The following is a 20838-nucleotide window of genomic DNA, read 5'->3' on the forward strand; positions in this document are numbered from 1 at the left end:
GTACCCCAACCATCCAAGGCAAACAGTCAGGCAAACTAAGCGCTAGTAAGCCTATTGAAATTGAAGCCATCCTGTTGGCTCAAATCTGGACCTATTGAGCCGCTAGTAAAAAGTGAAACGTTTGGAGCCAACTTTTCAAGCTGTTGATTGATTGATTGGGTGCATCGCTTTTCAGCCCCCAAATCCAGCAAACCACCTTCCACACCACCTTCAACACCACCATGTAAATCAATTATTTCAAATATTTCTTGAAGTATTTGATTTAGGTAGTGGTGTTGAAGATGATTAATAAGATGGATTAAATGGATCAAATGGATCAAATGGATCAAATGGATTAAATGGATTGAATGGAAAAAAGTTGAAAAGAAGAAGTTGGAATGGAAGAATTAGAAAAGATGGATTGGATTAGTCAGCTTTGATTATTAAGAATGGAACTGAATGGATGGAATTGAATGGAAAGTGGCTGATTTAAGGCTGTGGAGGCTGAGCTTATCTTATCAATGGAATTAAATAGAAAGTGGCTGAATTGAGGCTGTGGAGGCTCAGCTCCTTATCTTATCAGTTTCTGCGGGAAACAGAGTCCGAGCTTGAAATTTTCACTCATAGGCACGGCTCCACTACACGATTTTATTAAGTAAAACTTTACATTTAACTCGTCCCTCCTTAGTAAAGTTTTACTAATAAATCCAATTAACTACATTCAATGATTAGATTAACATTATGTAACCAACCCTAAACCTTTAGACTCTAATATCACGTGCCTACCACAAACGGACCCCCACCTGAATTTTGTGCACGCCGAAGTGCTATAATACGAAATAATTCACCGAGCGTTCACCACTGGCTCACAAGCCCGGTTAGCTCAATCGGTAGAGCGTGAGACTCTTAATCTCAAGGTTGCGGGTAAGTTCTTTACATCATCTGCCATCAATGCGCCGAATTACATAAGACTAACAGACTTGGAAGGTTCGACCCCCGCATCGGGCTCAATTCCTGATGCCTCTCTGTAATAGAGAGCTTCAACACTCAACTTTGAGGTGCAATAATTTTTTCCCCTTTTTTTTAGTCTTGTTTCTTTATTGGTCACTGTTTCCATTGAAGTTTATAGTTTGAAACTTTAACATATTTGATACATGAAGTGAAGAACGACATGCTGTGTATCTCCATAAAGCGAACTTAAAAAAAAAAACACTTTTTTTTATATACGCGATTTCCTCACGTCGCTCTACTTACTCGGTTTTAGGTAGGCAGCCCCCACCTCCCCAAAGAACATCCTTCGAAGTTGGGAATACCCGACTGCCTTCGCACCTTGCACTAGTCTCGAAGGCATACATTGTACTTCATATCAGTAGCATGTAGGCTCGTAGCTTAATGATAAATGAATCATTCGGATCATTCATACTCGGAAATCATGTAGATTTCTCGTGGCCTGCTGTCGCAACTTCCAGGATATCCTTCTCGAGGCCAGAAACATGAACGAACTCAATGCCAGCATCCTTCAATTTCCGCTTGCTGGAGTTATCACTGACAAACTTGTCTGGTTCCTGGACCCCAACATAGACCGTCTTGATCGTCTTTCCTATCGCTACTATCCTATCCACGCAAGGTAGGTTACCGCTCAGTCTGTAAGAGCACGGCTCCACTGTTGTATAAAGCGCAACCTCGCCGGGAAGCACTTCGCCTAGTCGGCTAGCAGTGGCACCATACTTCTCTGCGAGTTTCTCGAAGCAGCATTGTTCTGCATGAGTGTTTCCAGGAAGTTCCAGCGTGTAACCGGTCGCTAGGATCTCATTCGTAGCTATGTCTACCACGACCGCACCGACTCGATAATTGGTGGGCTTTGGCGGGGATTGAGTGGCTAACGATAAAGCAAGTTGCAAGTATGATTGATGGTCTCCCGCCTCTATATTCTCTATTTTATCGAGGGTAACTTCAACCATTGTCCAAAAATGTTGGGAAACGTGGTTGTCAGGGTGTGTCGATGATTTGATTATATGGCAGTATGGTTGTTGGCACGTGAAAGACATCAATATGTCAATGAATATGGGTATTACCCCACGTAAGTTAAAGAAACCCCGCCATAGCAATTTAAGTATGTAACTAACGTTAATTGACAAATGCTTATCGATAAATCGCGTGAGCCAAAAACGCGTGTACTACGTAACGCGATCTACATATGTAGCTCATTTACACGATTTACATCATTAGGACATACTCACCCTCAAGCATCGTAGGCCCCTTCTTTAATCTCTACTGATTATGGATAACTCTGATGACCTTCTTGATGGCGAACCGCCTGTCATTGACCCATACGAGGTCCTTGGTATAGAGCGCACGGCAAACGAGAGCCAGATCAAATCAGCCTATCGCAAGCTTGCACTTAAAAATCATCCAGGTAGGTTCTACAATATATAATCTAAACCGTACGTGGTTCTATGTTCTGTATGCTTAAGTGTTTTATTTCAATGTAGACAAGGTCGCCGAAGATCAGAAGCAGAAAGCACACGAGACTTTCCAATCTATTGCCTTCGCGTACGCCGTTCTCTCCGACCCTGCACGACGCAAGCGCTACGATGAGACAGGCTCAACCTCCGAGTCCATCGTCGACTCGGAGGGCTTCAGCTGGTCGGATTTCTACCGGGAGCAGTACCGCGACACGGTTTCCGCCGATGCGATCGAAAAGTTCGCCAAGAAATACAAAGGCTCCGACGAAGAAAAAGACGACCTCTTGGCCGCGTACGAGCAACACAAGGGCAAGATGGACAGGATCTACGAAACGGTAATGCTCAGCGACGTCCTCGAAGACGACGAGCGGTTCCGCGCCATCATCGACGAGGCCATTGCCCAGAAAGACGCCCCCGCCTTCAAGGCTTACACCCACGAAAGCAAGAAGTCGCGGGAGGCGCGAGTCAAGGCTGCGCGGGATGAGGGGACCGAGGCTGAGGAGTACGCCAAGGAACTAGGTGTACATGACAAACTTTTTGGCAAGAAGAGCAAGAAGGAAGGCAAGGGGAAGAAGGGATCGTCCGAGGACGACCTGGCTGCACTTATCCGTCGCAACCAGCAAGGGCGAAGCAGTTTCCTGGACGATCTAGAAGCCAAGTATGCGCCAAGCTCGAAGAAGGGCAAGAAGCGCGCGTCGCCGGAGGACGAACCCTCGGAGGAAGCTTTCCAAGCTGCAGCTGCGAGACTTAAGAGGGGAAGGAAGAAGTGATGAAACTAGGTTAGAGCATTGGGCCTCTTCTATCTTTTGCTGGTATGTTTTTAAGGCGTCTAGGTATCACGATGGGAAACAAAGGATGGATGCTATCATGATTATTATGCGCTTAGCTTGAGTTTATCAGCTTCATATTTAGCTTATTAATTGTTGCTATGAATAAAATGTTCATCAACCCACAACATAGCAAGTGCGGGATTCGATGTTACCAAGAGCTTACATATAGCTACTACATCTACCTAAGTTTGGATTGTTTAAGCCTTTAAGGTTATCTGTAAGTTAGGTATGTAGGTACTTTGCCTTGAAGTACCTACCTAACCTACATATGTAGGTAATACTAGGTAGTACTAGGTACCAGGTATGTAATAAGCGGGGCGGCCAGTAGCTGTGACCAAGCTTTTGACCTGTAAGGCTGTAACTACTAGGTAGTAAACTACCTAAGGTTAGTAGCTTTCCACTCGTGTCGCGTCAGCTCTGTTAAGCATAACTACCAACTTCAACTCTTTTTACACCATACGGCTGGAGTTATCGGACTCGCCAGTATTGCTTCCCTTCTCCGGCAATTCAATGCCAGCCCACAAATTTCGATGATCAGTGCGGAATCGCTCGTGTATTACCCTGCGTATTGCTTCCACCTATCCCCGACCATTGACAAATGGTGTCCGCTACGCGCTACCGATATTCATGGCCTTGAGCGTCGGCCTGAATTTCAAGGTACTTAAATACCTAGAAAGCGTATCATCTTTACTTCAGAACTGGGGCTGATCATGAAATAGCCGATAATGTCTTATTCTACCTGAACCACCCGATCCGATGGGTTCGAATTGTTGGGGTTGTAGTCGCGATCGACGACTACTATAGCAACCGGGTTTATACAGTTGACGATAGTAGCGGCGAGTGCATTGAGTGCTCAACAAGTCTCCCGAAGCCAGACCCTGGCCTCACCAAAACCAGCGCTGATGGAGAAACGGCCAATGCCACCGCTTCCATTCCGGGTGCGCACTCGGATATCGATGTTGGAATGGTCGTCGACGTCAAAGGCAGTACGAATCTTTACAGGGACCAGAAGCAGATAAAAATCCATAAGATGCAACGGATCAGATCGACCGAGTACGAGGTTCAGTTCTGGAAAAAGATCCGCGACTTTCGGAAAGATGTCATCAGTAGACCATGGATATTAGAGAACAGAGAGGTGCGCCGTTGTAAGAAGGAGTATATGGCCGACGCAGATGTCGAAGCGGATAAGAAGGAGAGGATGAAGCGAAATATATCGGCTTCTGGAAAATATGCACAGACGGCATATAACGGGACGACGGCTACAGACACGCGAAGGAAGCTTGCGAAAGAGGTACTCTCGATTCGACGCGAAAGTAAAAATGCATATACTAAGGGTGAGTACGACGCATTAGGACTGTAATTCAGGAAAGCTTTATTGTCTGTTTTACTAGTTTACTGAGTTCAAGTACTGGTATAGATAATGCATTTTGTGACTTGATGTTTGACTAGTTATTGCTCGTTGATCATTGTACATACTAGTAATAAGTTACCTACTGAAGTGGGTCCGGGTTTGTCTTGCCGTCCAGGGTTTAAAAGTTGCTTTTCTTTTATTAGAAATTCAGTAACTACCACTGCACTTCACGATTCCATCTTGATTCGGGTAGCGACTTCTCATAATCTATCCTACTAGGTACAATACCTAGTAAGTAAGAAACGTTACCCATTTACTATTAGGTAAACCATGCGGAGGTGAGCAATCATAAGGCAGTTGCAACTTTCAACAGTTATAGGCAGTAGTTTCTCTTAGCATCTAAATAAATCAGTCAAGCTAAGCCCTGGAGGTTAATTCATTCTTGTCCGACACATCTATTTACACACCTCACCTAGTATATATCCGATTCATCGTGATATTCCTCACATCCCTTATTGATTAGTCCTAAGGCCTCAGTTTACTAACCCAAACCTACTTGCTCCTACTTATTCCTACTTGCTCTCCTTTCACTATTCCTATATTGTATGACTTTATACCACTTTTGTTCCAGACATAGCCACGCTATTCGCAACACCCGATCTCATTCCAGTGACTCTTCTAGACTCCTTCGATTGCTTGGACCCGTTACATAGGTAGGACTCTCCGGCCCCTATTCAAGACAGCCCATTCCTAGCATCACTAGTTCTACACGTAGCTTGGCGTTGTCGGTCCTGACTCAACCGTCGCCCGGTACACCAACATCATTCTTGAACACCTCAGCACGAATCACCCACCATGTCATCCAAGAACACGTATAATCCATCCAAGGCCCATATTGTTTGGGTCTTGGGCTTGGTCTCTGCACATCAAACTTGGAAATCTCAACTATTTTCATGATCGTTATGAAATCTCTTGTTATTTATTGCATCTTCACGATACCACACAACCAAGAACACTCTGACCGAAGCGCTGGCTGCTCCGAGACTATTTTGATAGAGCCTCATAACTACTAATATCAACAATATTTCTTTTCCCCTCTTCCCCCTTACTCAAGTGACTATGTTGTTTTTAAATTGGATACTGACATTAGCTCAGGTTAGCACTGTACTCACAGCCCGGCTTTGGATTCGGAGGACTGAGACTAACCCGTACCCCAAAGACGGGCTCGCAGGACGAGATCCTTACCGAAAGAAATACTCCAACGTCTCGGAGATCCAAGATCCTCACCGTGAAGGCTATCAACTTCTAACAGCCCCTACAAGTTTCGCCTCTCCAACCGTCTTGCGAACTTTTCCTCCGCCATTTGGGTATAATAGAACTAGTTGCAACACTACAACTACAGACAGAGAAGTACCCATTCAGACTAACACAGTTCCCAAAGCAACCGCCATTCCAGAGTCACCAGAGCCAGACGAAACCCCGTCAGATCCGTCCACGATGGGACCAACAGCCACAACGTCAAATATCTTCGGGGCACCGATTGCAACGACCCCTCCTGCATCATCCTTCCAAGTCCAAAAGGATCATCCTGTGCCTCGTAAGGGGATTAGTGGTCCCACGCCCATAGGCACGAATAAATTCTACGCTAATTTTTTCCTTGGTAACCAGACGTCACCCACCTATGTTCATCCGTATTCACTGGTCTGGGCACGAGGTCAGGGGGCCGCGTCCAGCTGGGGGTTAGCCATCTCACATATTGAAGCAAACCAGCGAGTTTACGGCGATATATCAAATGAGACAGGTGCGGCCAAATACTTTTTGAACCCTGCTGGCATTCAGTCGCTGGCTCTCTCAGCGATGGAACTTGGGTCAAAGACCGCTTTGACGACAGATAACTTGTCTGCACATTCGGTCAATGTAAATTTACATGTAAACTCCACCTCCAACCCTTTGATCACCTTTCCACTAGTGCAAGGCATGGGATTCGTCACAGCTGTTTATAAGGGGGGAATTCCGGTCATCAATACCGGTATCTACTTCAAAACAGTTACGAAATCGATCAGGGGGCCAAAGCCAGGGGTTACTAAGTACACTTTGTACTTGGAAGATGGCAAAGTATGGCATGTATACGCCTACTCTGCGAAGGGCGACCCCTTTGATCTCACGGTCGTCAACAACAAGATGGCCAGGGCCAATAAAACATTTGACGGCATCGTTCAGGTTGCCAAGGATCCCGGCAATGCTGAATCTGTCATAGATGGCTCAGCTGGGGCGTACCCAATGAATGTCACGCTATCTGGCTCGGTCTCTGGGTCGAAGGGTTCCTACACGTTTCAATTCCAGAAGGCGGGAATCTCAAACTCTACATTATTGATGTACGCCTTACCTCACCATGTGGATTGTTTCGATGATGCTACCAACAAAAGTGTCTCGACGGCCAAATTACAAACCACAACCAAAGGGGTGGCATCAGGAGTAGTTGCAGATTCGTGGACGATGGTTGAACCGCATATGCCTGTCTCGATGGGGTTCGCCCCTTGGGATCCGGTCGAGGGCGAGAAAAAGACTCTGCAAAGCTCGGCAATCAGCACGATAAGTGCAGCGGCTATAAACGAAACATCTCAAGATGTAGACCAGCAATCTAACCAGAATTCAATGTACTTCAGCGGAAAGGTATTGTCGTAGCCTTATTATTTCCCTTTCTCTACCCCGTATATCGGTTGCTAATATCCTGATAGGCGCTTGCAAAGTTCGCTGGAATTTCTCTTACGGCCAATGACTTGCTGAAGAACAAGACACTGGCCCAGAACGGCCTGGGGAAACTAAAGGCTGCCTTTGCTCGATTCTCGACAAACAAACAGCAGTTTCCGCTATACTATGAATGTGAGACTCCTGTTTCCACAATTTTGAGGAGAGACTGACGTGAGCAGCTGCTTGGGGAGGTGTTGTCTCCTCCGCAACCTACCAAACTGGAAATGATGGTGCGGATTTTGGCAACACCTTTTACAATGATCATCATTTTCACTACGGCTATTTCATCTATGCGGCTTCTATAATTGGATATCTTGACCCTGGCTGGTTAACCAAAGACAACGTTGACTATGTAAACACACTAGTCAGAGACATCGCTAACCCTTCGCCCGTGGATAAATACTTCCCAGTCTCCCGAAACTTCGACTGGTACCATGGCCACAGCTGGGCTCATGGTCTGTATGAGACCGCAGACGGAAAGGTTAGCGCTGCCGAAGATACAGGTCTTCGATCTGATGCTAACTTAGTGTATAGGATCAAGAATCGAGCTCGGAGGACGCGATGCACGCATATGCCATCAAGATGTGGGGAAAGACGATCAAAGATGCCAACATGGAAGCCCGGTAAGGTGGTATGCTACCTGGTTTGCTTCAAGGGCTAACATGTTATGAATTATAGGGGCAATTTGATGTTAGCCATCATCGCTCGCTCACTAAACAGATACTACCTCTACACAGAAGACAATACGATACAACCCCCAGAGTTTATTGGAAACAGGGTTGCTGGCATCCTGTTTGAAAATAAATGTGACCATACCACATACTTTGGGACAAACCCAGAGTATGTCCAGGGCATTCATATGATACCGCTTCTTCCCAGCACGAAACTCACTCGACCTGCCAACTTTGTGAGACAAGAGTGGGCAACGTATTTCGACAATGGGCGGGCTGACACGGTCGACGGAGGCTGGAAAGGAATTCTTTACGCTAATCTGGCTACTGTCGACCCTAAGACCGCATGGGACTTCTTCACGCGGAAAGATTTTGACCAGATGTGGCTGGATGGGGGTGCCTCTTTGACGTGGTATCTGGCGTATTGTGCAGGTAAGTTCCTACCTAGCAATCGTGGGCCCGGGATTTATAAGGCTAACAATAACTTTCAGCCTTCATGTGATGGGTATAGAGAACTCTATTGGGTCCATGGAAGACGACACATTGATGATCGAGTAGATGAATTGCCTGGACATATTGGGAGCATTGACGGTCTTGTCAGTTATTTTTAAGCATGGATAACGAAATGGATAATGATTACAGCTAGAAGATAGAATTCGGGGATTCACGACAACGATAGAATAAGGAGGCAGGCCCCTTACATACACATTTTAGAATAAGTACCTACCTACAGATAAACCTAGACAAATTGACTTTTTGAGTTTCTTGACACCTGAACTAAATGAATCTTGTTAGATGGGATGAGATGGGATGGCATCGCATGGCATGACATCGGAGTAGTCCATCGGCGACAGTTGAAAGTATTATGTAATACATAAGAAGGATTTACAGCATAACAAATCACATTTGCGTACCAGCGACATGGAGATGAGGATCCGTAGATGACGTTATATGGAACTATCGATAAGCGATTTAGACCCGATTATCAGATCTGCCGTACCACTGGACAAGTCGTACATACCTGTACCTGGCCATAACCATGGAATGGGCAGTGCTTATGTAACAAGAGGGAGGCCTCACCTTAGTTATCTTGTGTAGTACAATAGGCTTTTGCATCATACATGTAGGTACCTAGGCCTAGGGTAGCTTTTATGCCCATTCCGTTTCAATTTTGGAGTTTCACGACATTTGCTGTTGCCCGTCACAGCCACGCTTGGCAATTTTCCTACAATACGTAGTATCTGCATAAGCAATTTTAACTGCTCATCGTACATACACCTCGGCCTTGCATCAAATCTAGCTCGGTGATTGGCATATTTGGAAGTGTTGTATTAGTAATGAGTTGGAATAATAAGTCTATTTAACTACATGTTAGTTACCTCTATTGCTCGTTTTATCTTTCCTATTGTGAGGTCTGACTATTCTTTTATTCTTTTTTTATCTCTATTTTTGATCCTGTTCCAACGATTGTTATGATGTAACTGTCAGGATTCAGAGCTCTGGAAGCTAAGTTCCTAGTACTAGAACCCCTGCCAAAGTTCGTACGCATAGTACCCGGAGCTGGTGAAATAAGTTTGCGTTATCTCCTTTGCTTGGATTTGATAGGTGCAAAACATCCGCCCAAACCCCTGGATGTTTTGAATCCTCGTACACCCTTAGAGCTACGGCCACGTTTTACTGCAGAGTACCGTGGTAGGTCTGATGCGTTCGCTCACCTTGTTGCGGTGGAGCAGTGGAGTAGTGGAGCAAAAGGTCAGGTTTAGCTCAAGTTTACCGGTTCGATATTCTTGATATCGGAACGACGTCAGGACTTACGCGTGGATGCATACTAGTTATGTACACACAGTCAACAAAGAAGAAATTTTGTTTGTACGGAGGATTCAGAGACAATATTCTGACTCGCACATTGTTGGATTTTCGAAAAAAGGAAGAAGAAAAGAATAAGAAGGTAACTATGTACATGTATTGTACCTAGTTTGAATCAGAGTGACATCGAGGTGAGAACATTTGAAGAAGGGCCTTGGCATAATTAAGATTTGCGCTACGTACGAAACACATGTACTAGGTACTATATACCTAGGTAGTTACTATTTCTTGATACCAAGAACTCCAAGGAAATCCAAGAAATCCAAGAAATCCAAGACTTTCTAAGCCCAAACGACAAGCAACAAAACAACGAAGCGTGCAATGTTTTGAGCCAGGAACGGTCAAGCTAACTGAGTAGTGGTGATCTTAACTCGTTGCTCAGCAATTGTTGTTGCGCTTATTATATTATCATTTTACTTACCCTTACTCACTTCAATGTTACTAACTTGAAGTTACCTACCTACTGTACATACAACATTGAACTATTGATGTAGGTACATACATCAATGATACATATGTCATACTACAATCCATACTAAATAACTCCAAAGCTACATCGTACCGGGCTAGGAGCTACCTGGTAGTCATCTCAACTTGAACTAAACAAACCCTCCAATCCCTAACAAGAAAAAAACGGAAAAAAAGTAACAAAGGGCTCTATCTTCTACCCGTCTGCCCGTCCGCCTGTCTGCGCCTCGTGCAATCAAAAATTGCACTCTCTTAATCGTTACCTTTGGGGGGAAATATCCAAGCCTCCTTGATAATGTGTAAGTACCAGATCTATACCTAATATTCCAGTTGTCTGCTCCTCTTCATTTCAGTTTATTCTCGATATACCTATTTGTACCTATTTGCCTGCCTACATACCCAATCCAATTGAATGCCCAATTAATTATCTCACTATCACTATCATATCCCTATTACCCTCTTCCTCCTCCCTTCTTTCCTTCCAGTCTCCTTTATCTTCGCCTCACACCCTACCGTTCTTGTCTACCTTCCTTGCTACACTCGGCAGAGAATGCCGTGTTGGTTACCGTGGAAACTGTAACAGTCGCTAGATCCCTGGTATATGTCCTATTTGGCTAACTATGACGCGTGACGATGGAAAATAATTCAGTCAACTTACCAAGTGTCCAATGGAGAATTCGCAAGACAGTAACGAGCTTGACGAACCCCGGCCATTCCTATGAGAATGGTGAGCCTCACGAGGGCACTGCGTTGTTAGGAAATAACCACGTCGGCACCAATGGCTTTGGCAGCCACCACAGTCATGGCGGGGCCTGGGAGTTCTTTTTCAATGCGCAGCACACGCCGGGTACCGACAACTCGAAGCCATGGGTGAAATATCCGGCGCATGTCTGGCATATTACCAAGGCCACTTTATTAAGCAGTACGTATAACCACTCCAGCAATACAATTGTTACATATTCATCCCTATGATGTATATGTAAATTCCGGGTTCGGAGTTGTAGGGAATGTGCATTACTAAGTCCGATATTGATAGGTCCTGTCAACGTTCTACTCGTGGCTGTACCAATTGGTATCATTGCTGGTCAAACCGGTTGGGATCCAGTCGCTGTCTTCACCATTAACTTTTTCGCCATTATTCCCCTGGCTGCCGTGCTCTCATTCGCGACGGAGGAGATATCTGCCAAGCTGGGCGAGGCTCTCGGAGGCTTGCTCAATGCTACTTTTGGCAATGCGGTAGAGCTGATTGTAAGATGGCCCCCAACTCTCGGTTCCACGCATGTCGCATGTCGCATGTGCCAAAAAAAAGCTTATTGACCAACTTCCTTGCAGGTTAGTATAATCGCCTTAAGGGACAAGCAGATCGAGGTTGTCAAGTCTTCCATGATTGGCTCGATTTTGTCGAATCTGTTACTTGTCATGGGTATGTGTTTCTTCTTTGGTGGTATCGTCAATATGCGAGATGCAGATGGCAATGCCCAGGAGCAGAGCTTCCAGACCATCACCGCCCAGACCACCGCCTCATTAATGACACTGTCCGCTGCCTCTATGATCCTGCCTGGAACTGTAAGCATCTTGCCCTCGCCAATACCATTTTGTTGTGAAGTTAATGCTAACATATGTAGCTGTTTATGATTATAAATAATAGCAAGAGTGGCGATACTGCGGAACGCAACAGCGTCATACTCTCCCTCTCTCGCGGGACTGCCATCATTTTATTAATTCTATATGTCCTCTACCTTTGGTTCCAGCTGAGAACCCACCATACGCTGTTCAGCGCTGAGTCTGGACCCGACCCGGAACAAGAACATGACGAACCCATTTTACCAGCTAGCGATGACTTCCCCGAGAACACACGAAGACCGGTTCGTCAGGAACATGGCGAAGTCGTGGAAGAAGAGGTACATATGAGTCCGTGGTCTGCTGGCGCTGTCCTCATTGTCACGACGGTTTTGGTCTCTATTTGCGCCGACTACCTGGTCGAAAGTATCGATGCTCTCGTGGAACGCGCGCACATTAGCCGAAGCTTCATTGGTCTTATTCTCATTCCTATCGTGGGCAATGCCGCGGAACACGTCACTGCGGTTGTCGTGGCGGTTAAGAATAAGATGGATCTGGTAAGAGAGGTCACGAAACTTTCAACTAGGATGAATCTAATTTGGAGTTTAGGCTTTGGGAGTTGCTATTGGCTCCAGTATTCAGATTGCTCTGTTCGTGACTCCATTCCTCGTGGTGCTTGGATGGATTATGGATAGGGATATGGATCTGCACTTTGAGACTTGTACGTTGACTCAACTCTTACTATCCACTTGGTATATCCGTGGCACTAACATGGGTGTTCTAGTTGAAACTGTTTCATTTGCGTTGGCTGTATTGGTCGTGATCTACACGGTCCAAGATGGAAAGTCGAACTATCTCGAAGGCGCAATGGTAATGTCCCCCGTCTCCCCTACAAACGTTTGGTCCGTATGACTAACACATGTTTAGTTAATGGCCTTGTATATTATTATCGCTCTCGCGTTCTTTGTCACTCCTAGTGCGTACTTCGATACCGATTGGGTGGTTGGTAAGCTTAGCAGCTTGATCAGTTCGACATGATCTTTTGTCTTTGCAATGCCCGGGCCTTTTTAAGGGGTAGTTTTACCGTGTATGAAGATGCGCAAGTATTCGCATTCTACCACGTCGTAACCACTCGGCACATCACTTGATGACGTGTGGGAACGTACTACTACTACTACTATACAATAGCACTATGAAGTAGTGCCTACCTACCTCGACGAGGTTTCCCTTGAAATCCCATATTCTCATCAAGTTATTCAAACGTACCTTTCCTCTTTCCCTTTTCGTTTTTGTGCCTCTTCCTCGTCTGTTCACGTGTATAACTAGTAGTTGGTTTAGTAAGTTTGGTTGGGCAGAAACCCCTTTAAAAGACGGCACAAGCTGTAGGTAGTACCACCAAATGTTTGGGGGGTTTTTTTTTTGGGGGGGGGGGGTTATGTTTTTCTTTTGGAGGGGGTAAACTGGAATACGGCCCTGGGTCAAAAGAGGGAGTAAACACAAGGGAGCATATTATCCTCTTCCGTTTAGTTTTGAGGCTTCAATGAGCTTATAAAAGGATGTACAATGTACTATCTAAAAGTTACGATGTAAAAGTTATGTATCTACCCATCTACCCATCTACCCTGATACCTTTCAAGAAATGTGGAATCGATTGATGAATGTCTCCTCGGTTCTCCAATTGCTGTGGGGGTTGGAGGGGTCGGAGGGGTAAATAGCTAAATAGCTGTACCAACTAGGTATGGCTGGTATGGGATGACAAACGTCATTAAGTTAGCGGTATTATGGTATCTAAAGTCAATTTCTCAAATTCCAAGCTTTTCTATAGGAGGAGGCACATTGATAATTACTTGCCGTTCTATTTATTGGAACTCTTACTACTACGATTCACTACCCACCGAGGTATACATCCGGTACAGATATTTGATCAATAACTAGACGTCAACAGTGTAGTATCTAGTATCTCCACCCCACCTTATGTATTGTCTCCGCGCTCTACATAGAATCACCCTTCAACCAAATCTATTCCGTCCAGTTACGCAAGTAACGAGTGAGCGCAGTTTCATTTCTAGATCTAGTTATCATTACTTAGGTAAGTTAAGTTACCTTAGTAGCCCTGGAGGTATAATGAAGCAATTGTCTTATATCTCCCATCATATAGGAGTCGGGCACACTTTCGCAACTATGGCGACGACTACGGATACAAAGAACTATAAGTTCAATCACTCGATGTAAGACTAGAGCTTCCCATCATTTTATTAGGTACATTGAGATATAGAAACACAGCTAACTAAATGTGATATCCAAATCGTAGGATCCGAGTGAAGGACCCCAAGGCATCTGGTACGAATGCATTTACTTACTACCCACTTTGGTATCTGTGGATATCTTCCATAGCCCCTAACAATGGCTCCTTCTCCTCCTCTCAAGATAGGACAAATAAAGTCACAGCATTAACACTCTAGTGTGATCTTTCCAACCGCCCAACAGTCAAATTCTACGAGTTCCTCGGCATGAGCCTGGTTAAGCACCTGCAATTTCCGGAGGCCAAGTTCGACCTGTACTTCCTGGGGTACGACGGCGCCGGCGCGCTTTCTGGGGGAAACCAGACGTTCGACCGGCAGGGCCTGATCGAGCTGACGCACAACTACGGCACCGAGGACGACCCGCACTACCGCGTCAACACCGGCAACGCCGAGCCCCACCGCGGCTTCGGCCACGTCTGCGTAGCCGTCGACCACATCCAGGCCGCCTGCCAGCGCCTCGAGGACGCGGGCTACAAGTTCCAGAAGCGGTTGGCTGATGGCCGCATGAAGAGTATTGCTTTCGCGCTGGATCCGGATGGGTACTGGGTTGAGATTATTAGTCGTAAGAGAGGGTCCAAGGGCGCGGATGATCCTGAGGAGCAGGGGGTGCAGACGGATGTTTCGACGTATCGGATGGTACGTAGTTGCCCCCTTTTCTCTTTTTACCTCTTTTTTTATACATCAATGGGGAGTGGAAAGCTTTTTAAAAAAAAACTTTCGTTAAAGACAAATGATATACAGACATTTTAACTAACCCACGACATAACAACAGAACCACACGATGATCCGCGTCAAGGACGCCGAGAAGTCGCTCAAGTTCTACCAGGAGGTGCTCGGCATGTCGCTCTTCCGCACCAATGAGCAGCCCGCCGGCAAGTTCAACCTGTACTTCCTGGGCTACGGGGCCCCGCCCCAAGACGGCTTCACGGCCGACTACGAGGGCCTGCTCGAGCTCACGTGGAACTACGGCACCGAGAAGGATGAGGCCTTCAAGTACCACGACGGTAACTCGGAGCCCCAGGGTTTCGGGCATATTTGTGAGCTTTTCCTCGAGTTTTCCTTTCCTTTCCTTTCCTCTGCCCCTTTCCTTTTTTTTTTCACTCCCACCTCTAATACACAAGGTGTTAGGCGTCTCGGTCGATAACATCGATGCGGCGTGCGCGCGGTTCGAGGGCCTCAACGTCAACTGGAAGAAGCGGCTTACGGACGGGCGCATGAAGAATGTCGCCTTCGTGCTGGACCCTGATGGCTACTGGGTCGAGATTGTGCAGAATGAGCGGTTCTCTGGGAAGGAAAACTTTTAAATATGCTGATGTTGTTATTTATGTCGCGGGTCCACGAGGGATGCATTTACGAGCTTATCAAATATGGCTTTGGTGATGGTTGGTAGAGGCTGAGTACCTACCTAGAAGTAAGGGATGTAGGTAAAGGTGCCTTACTAGGTAGACAGACGGATATATCAAGAGCAGCATTGAAAGTCTTGCCGAGGCTGAGGTATTGCTATTACTTCCTTACCATGAACACTAGCGCTTTTGGTTGCTTAGTATTATACCTACCTACATGAATAGAGACTCACATGCCCAGGTAGGTGTTGCGATTGTCCTGTTATATGTTGTGATGTATACGACAGGCAGTAATCGCAAGTGGTTAGTTAGGTATCTCTTTTTGAGAAATGAGGATTACATGTAGGTATGAAGGTGGGTATCTATATCTAGATGCATGCCCCTCTATGTGGTTCCTTGCATCATCCATCCATCAAGGTATTCGTCATATGCAGGTACACGGCGGCACACCACCCACCCACCCAGGCAGGCACATATAACGATAGTTAACCCACATGCTGATCAGCAGTGACAACATCTATGCATACTAAAATGCACGAGAACTAGTTTCAGCAGAGTGGGTGGGTGGGTGGGTGGATGAGCTTGGCTGGCTCTGCACCTCCTGCTGGGCACAGAGCTTGCCGACTCTGCCGAGACACGTACACACATACATATATGTAAGCCCCATCCACATCTAACCTACTTAAACCCCAGCCTGCCCACCAACCCTCTCCACCCTTCTCTCCTCTTCTCCCCTCTCCCTCCCCCTCTCCCTCTCCTTCTCCTTAAAAAACGCCAACAGTCCTAAATCATACAGCATCTTCAAGCCACCCGAGCACGCAAACGAGACCCAGAACAGATCCCGGCCCACGAGCACCCCCGTCAGCAGGGGCCCCAGGCTCTGCGCGGTGGTGCGCACGACGTTGACGGTGCCCATGACGGCGGTGCGCTCAGCGGGCAGCACGATGGCGGCGAGGAAGGCGGAGCGGGGGCCCGTGTCCATGGACTGCGTGCTCGCGTTGAGGATGAGCAGGGCCAGGGCGAGGTGCAGGTTGGTGGGGACGCCGAGGAGGGCGCGGAAGATTTGCGAGGGGAGGTGGGTGAATATCATTGTCTGTGTGTTTGTGTGTGGTTGGTTAGCAAAGAAGAAAAGGAAAGAAAAGAAATTGGTGGGTATGGGAGAGGGGAAGGGAAAGGGAAAGGGGAAGGGGGGGATAATAGGAAGGGAGACTGCTTACGTTAACGTTGCCAAACCGTTTGGCGAGCGACGACGCGACGAGCATCGAGAGCGCGGCGATCGTCTGCGTGACGAAGAAGATGGAGCCGAGCGTCCCTTCCTCGACCTTGAAGACCGATTTGAAGTAATACGTGATCCACGATAAGGGCGCGAGACCGGATCCGAAGGAGTCGAGCGCAAAGAGAAGACACAGCGTGATGACCACCGGGACACTCTCCTTGCTTATATCCGGGACCAATGCACGCAGCCACCCCTTCTTTGGACCGGGAGGAGGAGGAGGAGGAGGAGGAGGGGTTGTGCTGGCCTCCGCATCACCGGCTTCATTACCTAGCAGCGGCCTCGTCTCACCATCCCTCTCTTGCCTCTCTCGCTGTTGCTTCTGCAGCTGCTTCTTCTCCGACTCCACCTCGTGGCTCAACAGCGCCGTCAGCGCGAGCTTCACCAGCCCCAGGACAGCGTAGCCAACGTACACAGCACGGTACGCGCGCATCGACCCCCACCCCAGCGTCCCAGTCAGGTGCTGCAGCACCCACCCGCACGTCATGGAGCCACACGCGGCGCCGACGAGGCCGAGCAGGCTGTACCAAGCATACACGTCGCTGCGCCTGTCCGGGTCCGTCAGCTGCGCGACGATGCTCTCCTCCACCGCGCGGAACGGGCCGATCTCGTTGCCGCTCGGGCTGACCACGCCGACCACCGCCGCCGCGAGCAGGACCCAGTACGACCCGGCCAGCGCGAACACGGCCCCGCTCCCGGCCATCAGTGCGGCGCCCAGCGCGAGCACGGCGCGCCGCCCCAGCGCGTCGGCGCACACCGTCAGCGCGAGGCTCGCCGCCGCGTCGCCGCCGAGCGTCAGCGTCATGAACAGCCCCACGGCGGGCTCCGCGAACCCGAGCCCCGAGAGGTACGCGACGAGCGCGAGCGTCGACCCCCCGTACGCGAACATCCGCACCAGCCGCTGCAGGCACAGCAGCTTCACGTCCCGCGCCGCCGCGTGCAGCGAGAGCAGCCCGCTTTCTTCGAGCGCGCGCCACAGCATAGCGTCGCGTTTGGGCGGCGGGACTGCTGCTGCTGCTGCTGCTGCTGCGCCGTCGCCGTTTGGTGGTGGTTCCATGGTTAGTAACTAGATAGATACCTAGGTGTACTGTAGGTAAAGGGGTACCTAGTACTTAGGTATAGGTGGGTGGGTGAGTAGGTATACCGGAGCTCGGCTCGGCTCGGCTCGGCTCGGAGATAAGGAAATTGAAAGATGGAAAAGGAGATGAGAGTATTAGAGAATGATTCTTAAGGTAAGTACCTAAGGTTAGTACATATGTAGGTTTGAGACGTCTAGGTCTATATATATATATATATATATATATTGAAAAGCTGAAGCCGTGTAGCCGGGTCTCGCCCTTCTATCTAACATTAGTAACCTTAGGAGGTTAAAGATCAGGATATATTACGGAGAACGCTTCGGCGCTGAGGTGTTGTGAAAGTGTGAAGGTCGGAGTTAAGCTAGTTAAACCTTGCTATAGTTAAACCATTCGACAATAGGTACAGTAGATCGCCCCCACTGCGGATGCGAGCATGGGCGAGTCATTGGTAGACTGGTAACGAATACTTTGAAGCTATCGTGACATGCTCGGCTTTAATAGGAATAGGCATTGTACAGAATTCAATGACGCCTGCATCATCATTCAATTATGTTTAGGTATTGGACTCTACTCCAGAAGCCATCGCGATAGATCTTGGCGACCCTTATTATCGTACCGATACTATTTTTGGGTGTATTAAAACTTGGGGGGGATCCCCTCATTCTCGCTCGCTCTTCGGGGCTCAACTTGTAATACCTAGTAGAAAATTTATATAACTCTAGACCTAGAGAAAGCTACCTAGGCAGGTATATAATCACCTGCCTAGGTACCAAGTCGTACAGGTCTAATAGGTATCTTCCATCCTACTCCAAATACCGAATGCAACGAACGTTCGTTTACAACTTGTATCGGAAGTGCTTGTTCTGCTTGTCCGTCAAATCCTCGAACCCTTCCAACCACTCCTCCTCATTATCTGCCCGCTGCCCTAACTTATCGCGCTTCTTATTATCCAGGAAGCACCACAGAGCATAGAGTCCTTGGAAGAATACGATTGCGCAGTACGTACCCAACAGCCCCTTGATCGCGGTTGGATATCTCGGTGCCTCCTCGGGGAGAAATAGGTGTGGGCCAATAATACTGCAAGTTATCAATGTAAGTATGAAGCGTTCGTGTTCCCTTGTTGCGAGCGGGGGGTTGACTTACTTCCCAACCACGAAACAGATGAAATAAATTCCGATAACAGTGCTTCTCTTGGTATGTCCAGCTACGTTGAGGCCGGGAAGAGTCCAGTTTAGTATGATGGGCGACCCGATCGTATTCAGCATCCAACACATGCCCACCAGCGCATAACGGTGCTCTATATCGATGGTAAGAATGCCCACGAGCGCTGCTATACCCACTAAGCAGCCAATCACGGTACTCCCGCCCACCATGTGTGGGAGCTGTGACATGTATCCCATGGCAATGCTGAAGCATACTTCAAAAGCACCTCCCGGTGCCTGAAGAAGCGAAGCCCTAAGCGCGTCGAAGTTGAACCCCTTGATGATAGCCGACATGAAATTAGTAATGGAGCCGTTGAGGATTCCAAGTGCGATGCCCATCAACCATAATAAGTAACATTTCCCATCCAGTAGTGCTTCCCTCATCTGGTAAGGCCTGATTGTCGCATCCTTCAGGCCCATCTGGTTCTCCGAGACACGCCAGACGGCGACGAGACGTTCGTATTCCGTTAGCATCTTGGCGTTGTGCGGTCCATCGGGGAGGTAAATTATGATGACAAACCCCCAGGCAAACGTAAGGGCACCGACTATCTACACGCACATGACTTCAAGTTAGCTTCGGTTAAAAGGGGCGAAAGACGAGATGGCGAGTCCTACCAGGAAAATGAGCTTCCACTGAGCTATCACCAGACCTTCGGCGACGCCCGAGCCATAAGCCAGAAGTGCGCCGAGGATATTAGAGAGACCGTTCGTGGACAGCCAAAGGGAACTGCGTAGGGACTGCTCCTGACGAGTCCAAAGCATGGAGGTTATCAGGATACACGCAGGCGATAGAACAGCCTCGAACATGCCGAGAAAGAATCGAATGGCGACGAAACCACCGAAGCTGGTCACTGTGGCCTGAAGCATGCAGACGGCTCCCCAGATGAACAGCGAGCCGCCCAACAATTTTCCAATGGCAACACGCTGCAACAGCATATTCCACGGCCATGCTCCGACTTTGTTGATGCAAAGTTAGACAAGTTTTCAACATATCGGAAGGATATTTCACAGGTAAACGCTTACAAAGCCAGCCAAAGTACAAGGCAGATACGACCCAAGAGTAATTGTCACCCGTCATATGCGTATCAGCTTGTAACCCATACGCATTCGCATAATTAAGCCTATGCACCAGATCAACTTGTTAGACCGCTTCCCATACAACCGGGATAGAGATACATAGGCGAAAACGTACGTTTGCTTGTCGAGGAATGCCAACATGTACGTAACCATCAACTTTGCTCATGACATTTCTGTTAGAACCCAAACCATATAACGAGAAGAGAGGAGATTCCTGAGGAAAGGCATCTTACCATGGGAAGCACGAAAAGATCCAGCTTCCAGCGGACTTTCACGGCGTCCGCCTCGAGTTGCGCCCGGTCATATTGCAGCGCCTGCTGGACCATCTCCTTGCCCAGTGCATCGAGGTCATTGCGCTGGTGAAGGAGGCGTTGGAAGGCGTTCTGCTCGGGAGCCACGACGATGTCGGCGCCGCGCTCTGTATCGACTGAGGTCGCACCTGCTGGAGATTCTTTCTTCTCCGACATTTTCGATGCGTACTCCGTCTTCGTCTTTCTACAATTCAGAAACAAAGAAGACGAAAACTCTCGCGAAAGTCCTAACACGTCCGAAAATGGCTCTGTGTAGATATTAAATGTGACCTCCACTTACCTACCTGTTGGGTACCTACCTATCCACCT

At 47.8% G+C, this 20838-nt stretch overlaps 8 protein-coding genes and 1 non-coding gene across 9 annotated transcripts; 6 read left to right on the top strand and 3 right to left on the bottom strand.

Annotated features, from left to right (window-relative positions):
* The first annotated feature begins 851 nt into the window (after positions 1-851).
* GGS25DRAFT_t43 lies at positions 852-927 on the top strand. The gene has a single exon. It is a non-coding gene; the product is annotated as a tRNA-Lys (tRNA).
* A 482-nt stretch (positions 928-1409) lies between these two features.
* GGS25DRAFT_520911 (cytidine deaminase-like protein) lies at positions 1410-1940 on the bottom strand (the record flags this gene model as incomplete). The annotated part of the gene is made up of 1 exon (XM_049263969.1): positions 1410-1940. The coding sequence occupies one exon, from the start codon at positions 1938-1940 to the stop codon at positions 1410-1412; it is 531 nt and encodes a 176-aa protein (XP_049118077.1).
* Positions 1941-2143: 203 nt separating this feature from the next.
* Positions 2144-3270, top strand: GGS25DRAFT_245859 (DnaJ domain-containing protein). The gene is made up of 2 exons (XM_049257160.1): positions 2144-2395; positions 2472-3270. Exons 1-2 carry the CDS (start codon positions 2260-2262, stop codon positions 3212-3214), a joined length of 879 nt encoding a protein of 292 aa, XP_049118078.1. The 5' UTR covers positions 2144-2259; the 3' UTR covers positions 3215-3270.
* Positions 3271-3561: 291 nt separating this feature from the next.
* On the top strand, positions 3562-4712 carry GGS25DRAFT_487464 (uncharacterized protein). The gene is made up of 2 exons (XM_049260717.1): positions 3562-3931; positions 3994-4712. Exons 1-2 carry the CDS (start codon positions 3805-3807, stop codon positions 4632-4634), a joined length of 768 nt encoding a protein of 255 aa, XP_049118079.1. The 5' UTR covers positions 3562-3804; the 3' UTR covers positions 4635-4712.
* A 1410-nt stretch (positions 4713-6122) lies between these two features.
* GGS25DRAFT_514053 (family 81 glycosyl hydrolase) lies at positions 6123-8605 on the top strand (the record flags this gene model as incomplete). Its single annotated transcript, XM_049262947.1, has 6 exons — positions 6123-7298; positions 7364-7508; positions 7556-7857; positions 7911-7999; positions 8055-8479; positions 8559-8605. 6 exons carry the CDS (start codon positions 6123-6125, stop codon positions 8603-8605), a joined length of 2184 nt encoding a protein of 727 aa, XP_049118080.1.
* A 1859-nt stretch (positions 8606-10464) lies between these two features.
* Positions 10465-13369, top strand: GGS25DRAFT_487475 (Calcium/proton exchanger). The gene is made up of 8 exons (XM_049260718.1): positions 10465-10680; positions 10972-11303; positions 11418-11629; positions 11714-11947; positions 12007-12498; positions 12551-12662; positions 12726-12811; positions 12869-13369. The coding sequence occupies exons 2-8, from the start codon at positions 11015-11017 to the stop codon at positions 12977-12979; spliced, it is 1536 nt and encodes a 511-aa protein (XP_049118081.1). The 5' UTR covers positions 10465-10680; positions 10972-11014; the 3' UTR covers positions 12980-13369.
* A 327-nt stretch (positions 13370-13696) lies between these two features.
* Positions 13697-15831, top strand: GGS25DRAFT_487481 (Glyoxalase/Bleomycin resistance protein/Dihydroxybiphenyl dioxygenase). The gene is made up of 6 exons (XM_049260719.1): positions 13697-14030; positions 14100-14169; positions 14253-14281; positions 14429-14880; positions 15017-15281; positions 15373-15831. The coding sequence occupies exons 1-6, from the start codon at positions 13916-13918 to the stop codon at positions 15546-15548; spliced, it is 1107 nt and encodes a 368-aa protein (XP_049118082.1). The 5' UTR covers positions 13697-13915; the 3' UTR covers positions 15549-15831.
* Positions 15832-15833: 2 nt separating this feature from the next.
* Positions 15834-17572, bottom strand: GGS25DRAFT_487483 (major facilitator superfamily domain-containing protein). The gene is made up of 2 exons (XM_049260720.1): positions 16805-17572; positions 15834-16680 (listed from the first exon to the last, which is right to left on the bottom strand). Exons 1-2 carry the CDS (start codon positions 17561-17563, stop codon positions 16270-16272), a joined length of 1170 nt encoding a protein of 389 aa, XP_049118083.1. The 5' UTR covers positions 17564-17572; the 3' UTR covers positions 15834-16269.
* A 1203-nt stretch (positions 17573-18775) lies between these two features.
* On the bottom strand, positions 18776-20685 carry GGS25DRAFT_520917 (major facilitator superfamily protein; the record flags this gene model as incomplete). The annotated part of the gene is made up of 6 exons (XM_049263970.1): positions 18776-19016; positions 19083-19690; positions 19757-20097; positions 20165-20262; positions 20334-20374; positions 20452-20685. 6 exons carry the CDS (start codon positions 20683-20685, stop codon positions 18776-18778), a joined length of 1563 nt encoding a protein of 520 aa, XP_049118084.1.
* Positions 20686-20838: the final 153 nt, after the last annotated feature.

This window comes from Hypoxylon fragiforme, assembly GCF_022984875.1.
Source record: "Hypoxylon fragiforme strain CBS 206.31 chromosome Unknown GGS25scaffold_4, whole genome shotgun sequence".
NCBI lineage: Eukaryota > Fungi > Ascomycota > Sordariomycetes > Xylariales > Hypoxylaceae > Hypoxylon > Hypoxylon fragiforme.

Bases quoted from the DNA above. Each gene is read 5' to 3' on its own strand.
- GGS25DRAFT_487481 (XM_049260719.1), top strand. From the start codon at position 13,916: ATGTATTGTCTCCGCGCTCTACATAGAATCACCCTTCAACCAAATCTA. The intron at 14,031-14,099 runs GTAAGTTAAGTT...CCCATCATATAG, and splicing joins ATCTAGTTATCATTACTTAG to GAGTCGGGCACACTTTCGCA. The intron at 14,170-14,252 runs GTAAGACTAGAG...TCCAAATCGTAG, and splicing joins TATAAGTTCAATCACTCGAT to GATCCGAGTGAAGGACCCCA.
- GGS25DRAFT_487464 (XM_049260717.1), top strand. From the start codon at position 3,805: ATGATCAGTGCGGAATCGCTCGTGTATTACCCTGCGTATTGCTTCCAC. The intron at 3,932-3,993 runs GTACTTAAATAC...ATCATGAAATAG, and splicing joins GCGTCGGCCTGAATTTCAAG to CCGATAATGTCTTATTCTAC.
- GGS25DRAFT_487483 (XM_049260720.1), bottom strand. From the start codon at position 17,563: ATGGCCGGGAGCGGGGCCGTGTTCGCGCTGGCCGGGTCGTACTGGGTC. The intron at 16,681-16,804 runs GTAAGCAGTCTC...ACAAACACACAG, and splicing joins AACGGTTTGGCAACGTTAAC to ACAATGATATTCACCCACCT.
- GGS25DRAFT_245859 (XM_049257160.1), top strand. From the start codon at position 2,260: ATGGATAACTCTGATGACCTTCTTGATGGCGAACCGCCTGTCATTGAC. The intron at 2,396-2,471 runs GTAGGTTCTACA...ATTTCAATGTAG, and splicing joins TGCACTTAAAAATCATCCAG to ACAAGGTCGCCGAAGATCAG.
- GGS25DRAFT_487475 (XM_049260718.1), top strand. From the start codon at position 11,015: ATGGAAAATAATTCAGTCAACTTACCAAGTGTCCAATGGAGAATTCGC. The intron at 11,304-11,417 runs GTACGTATAACC...CGATATTGATAG, and splicing joins CAAGGCCACTTTATTAAGCA to GTCCTGTCAACGTTCTACTC. The intron at 11,948-12,006 runs GTAAGCATCTTG...TAACATATGTAG, and splicing joins CTATGATCCTGCCTGGAACT to CTGTTTATGATTATAAATAA.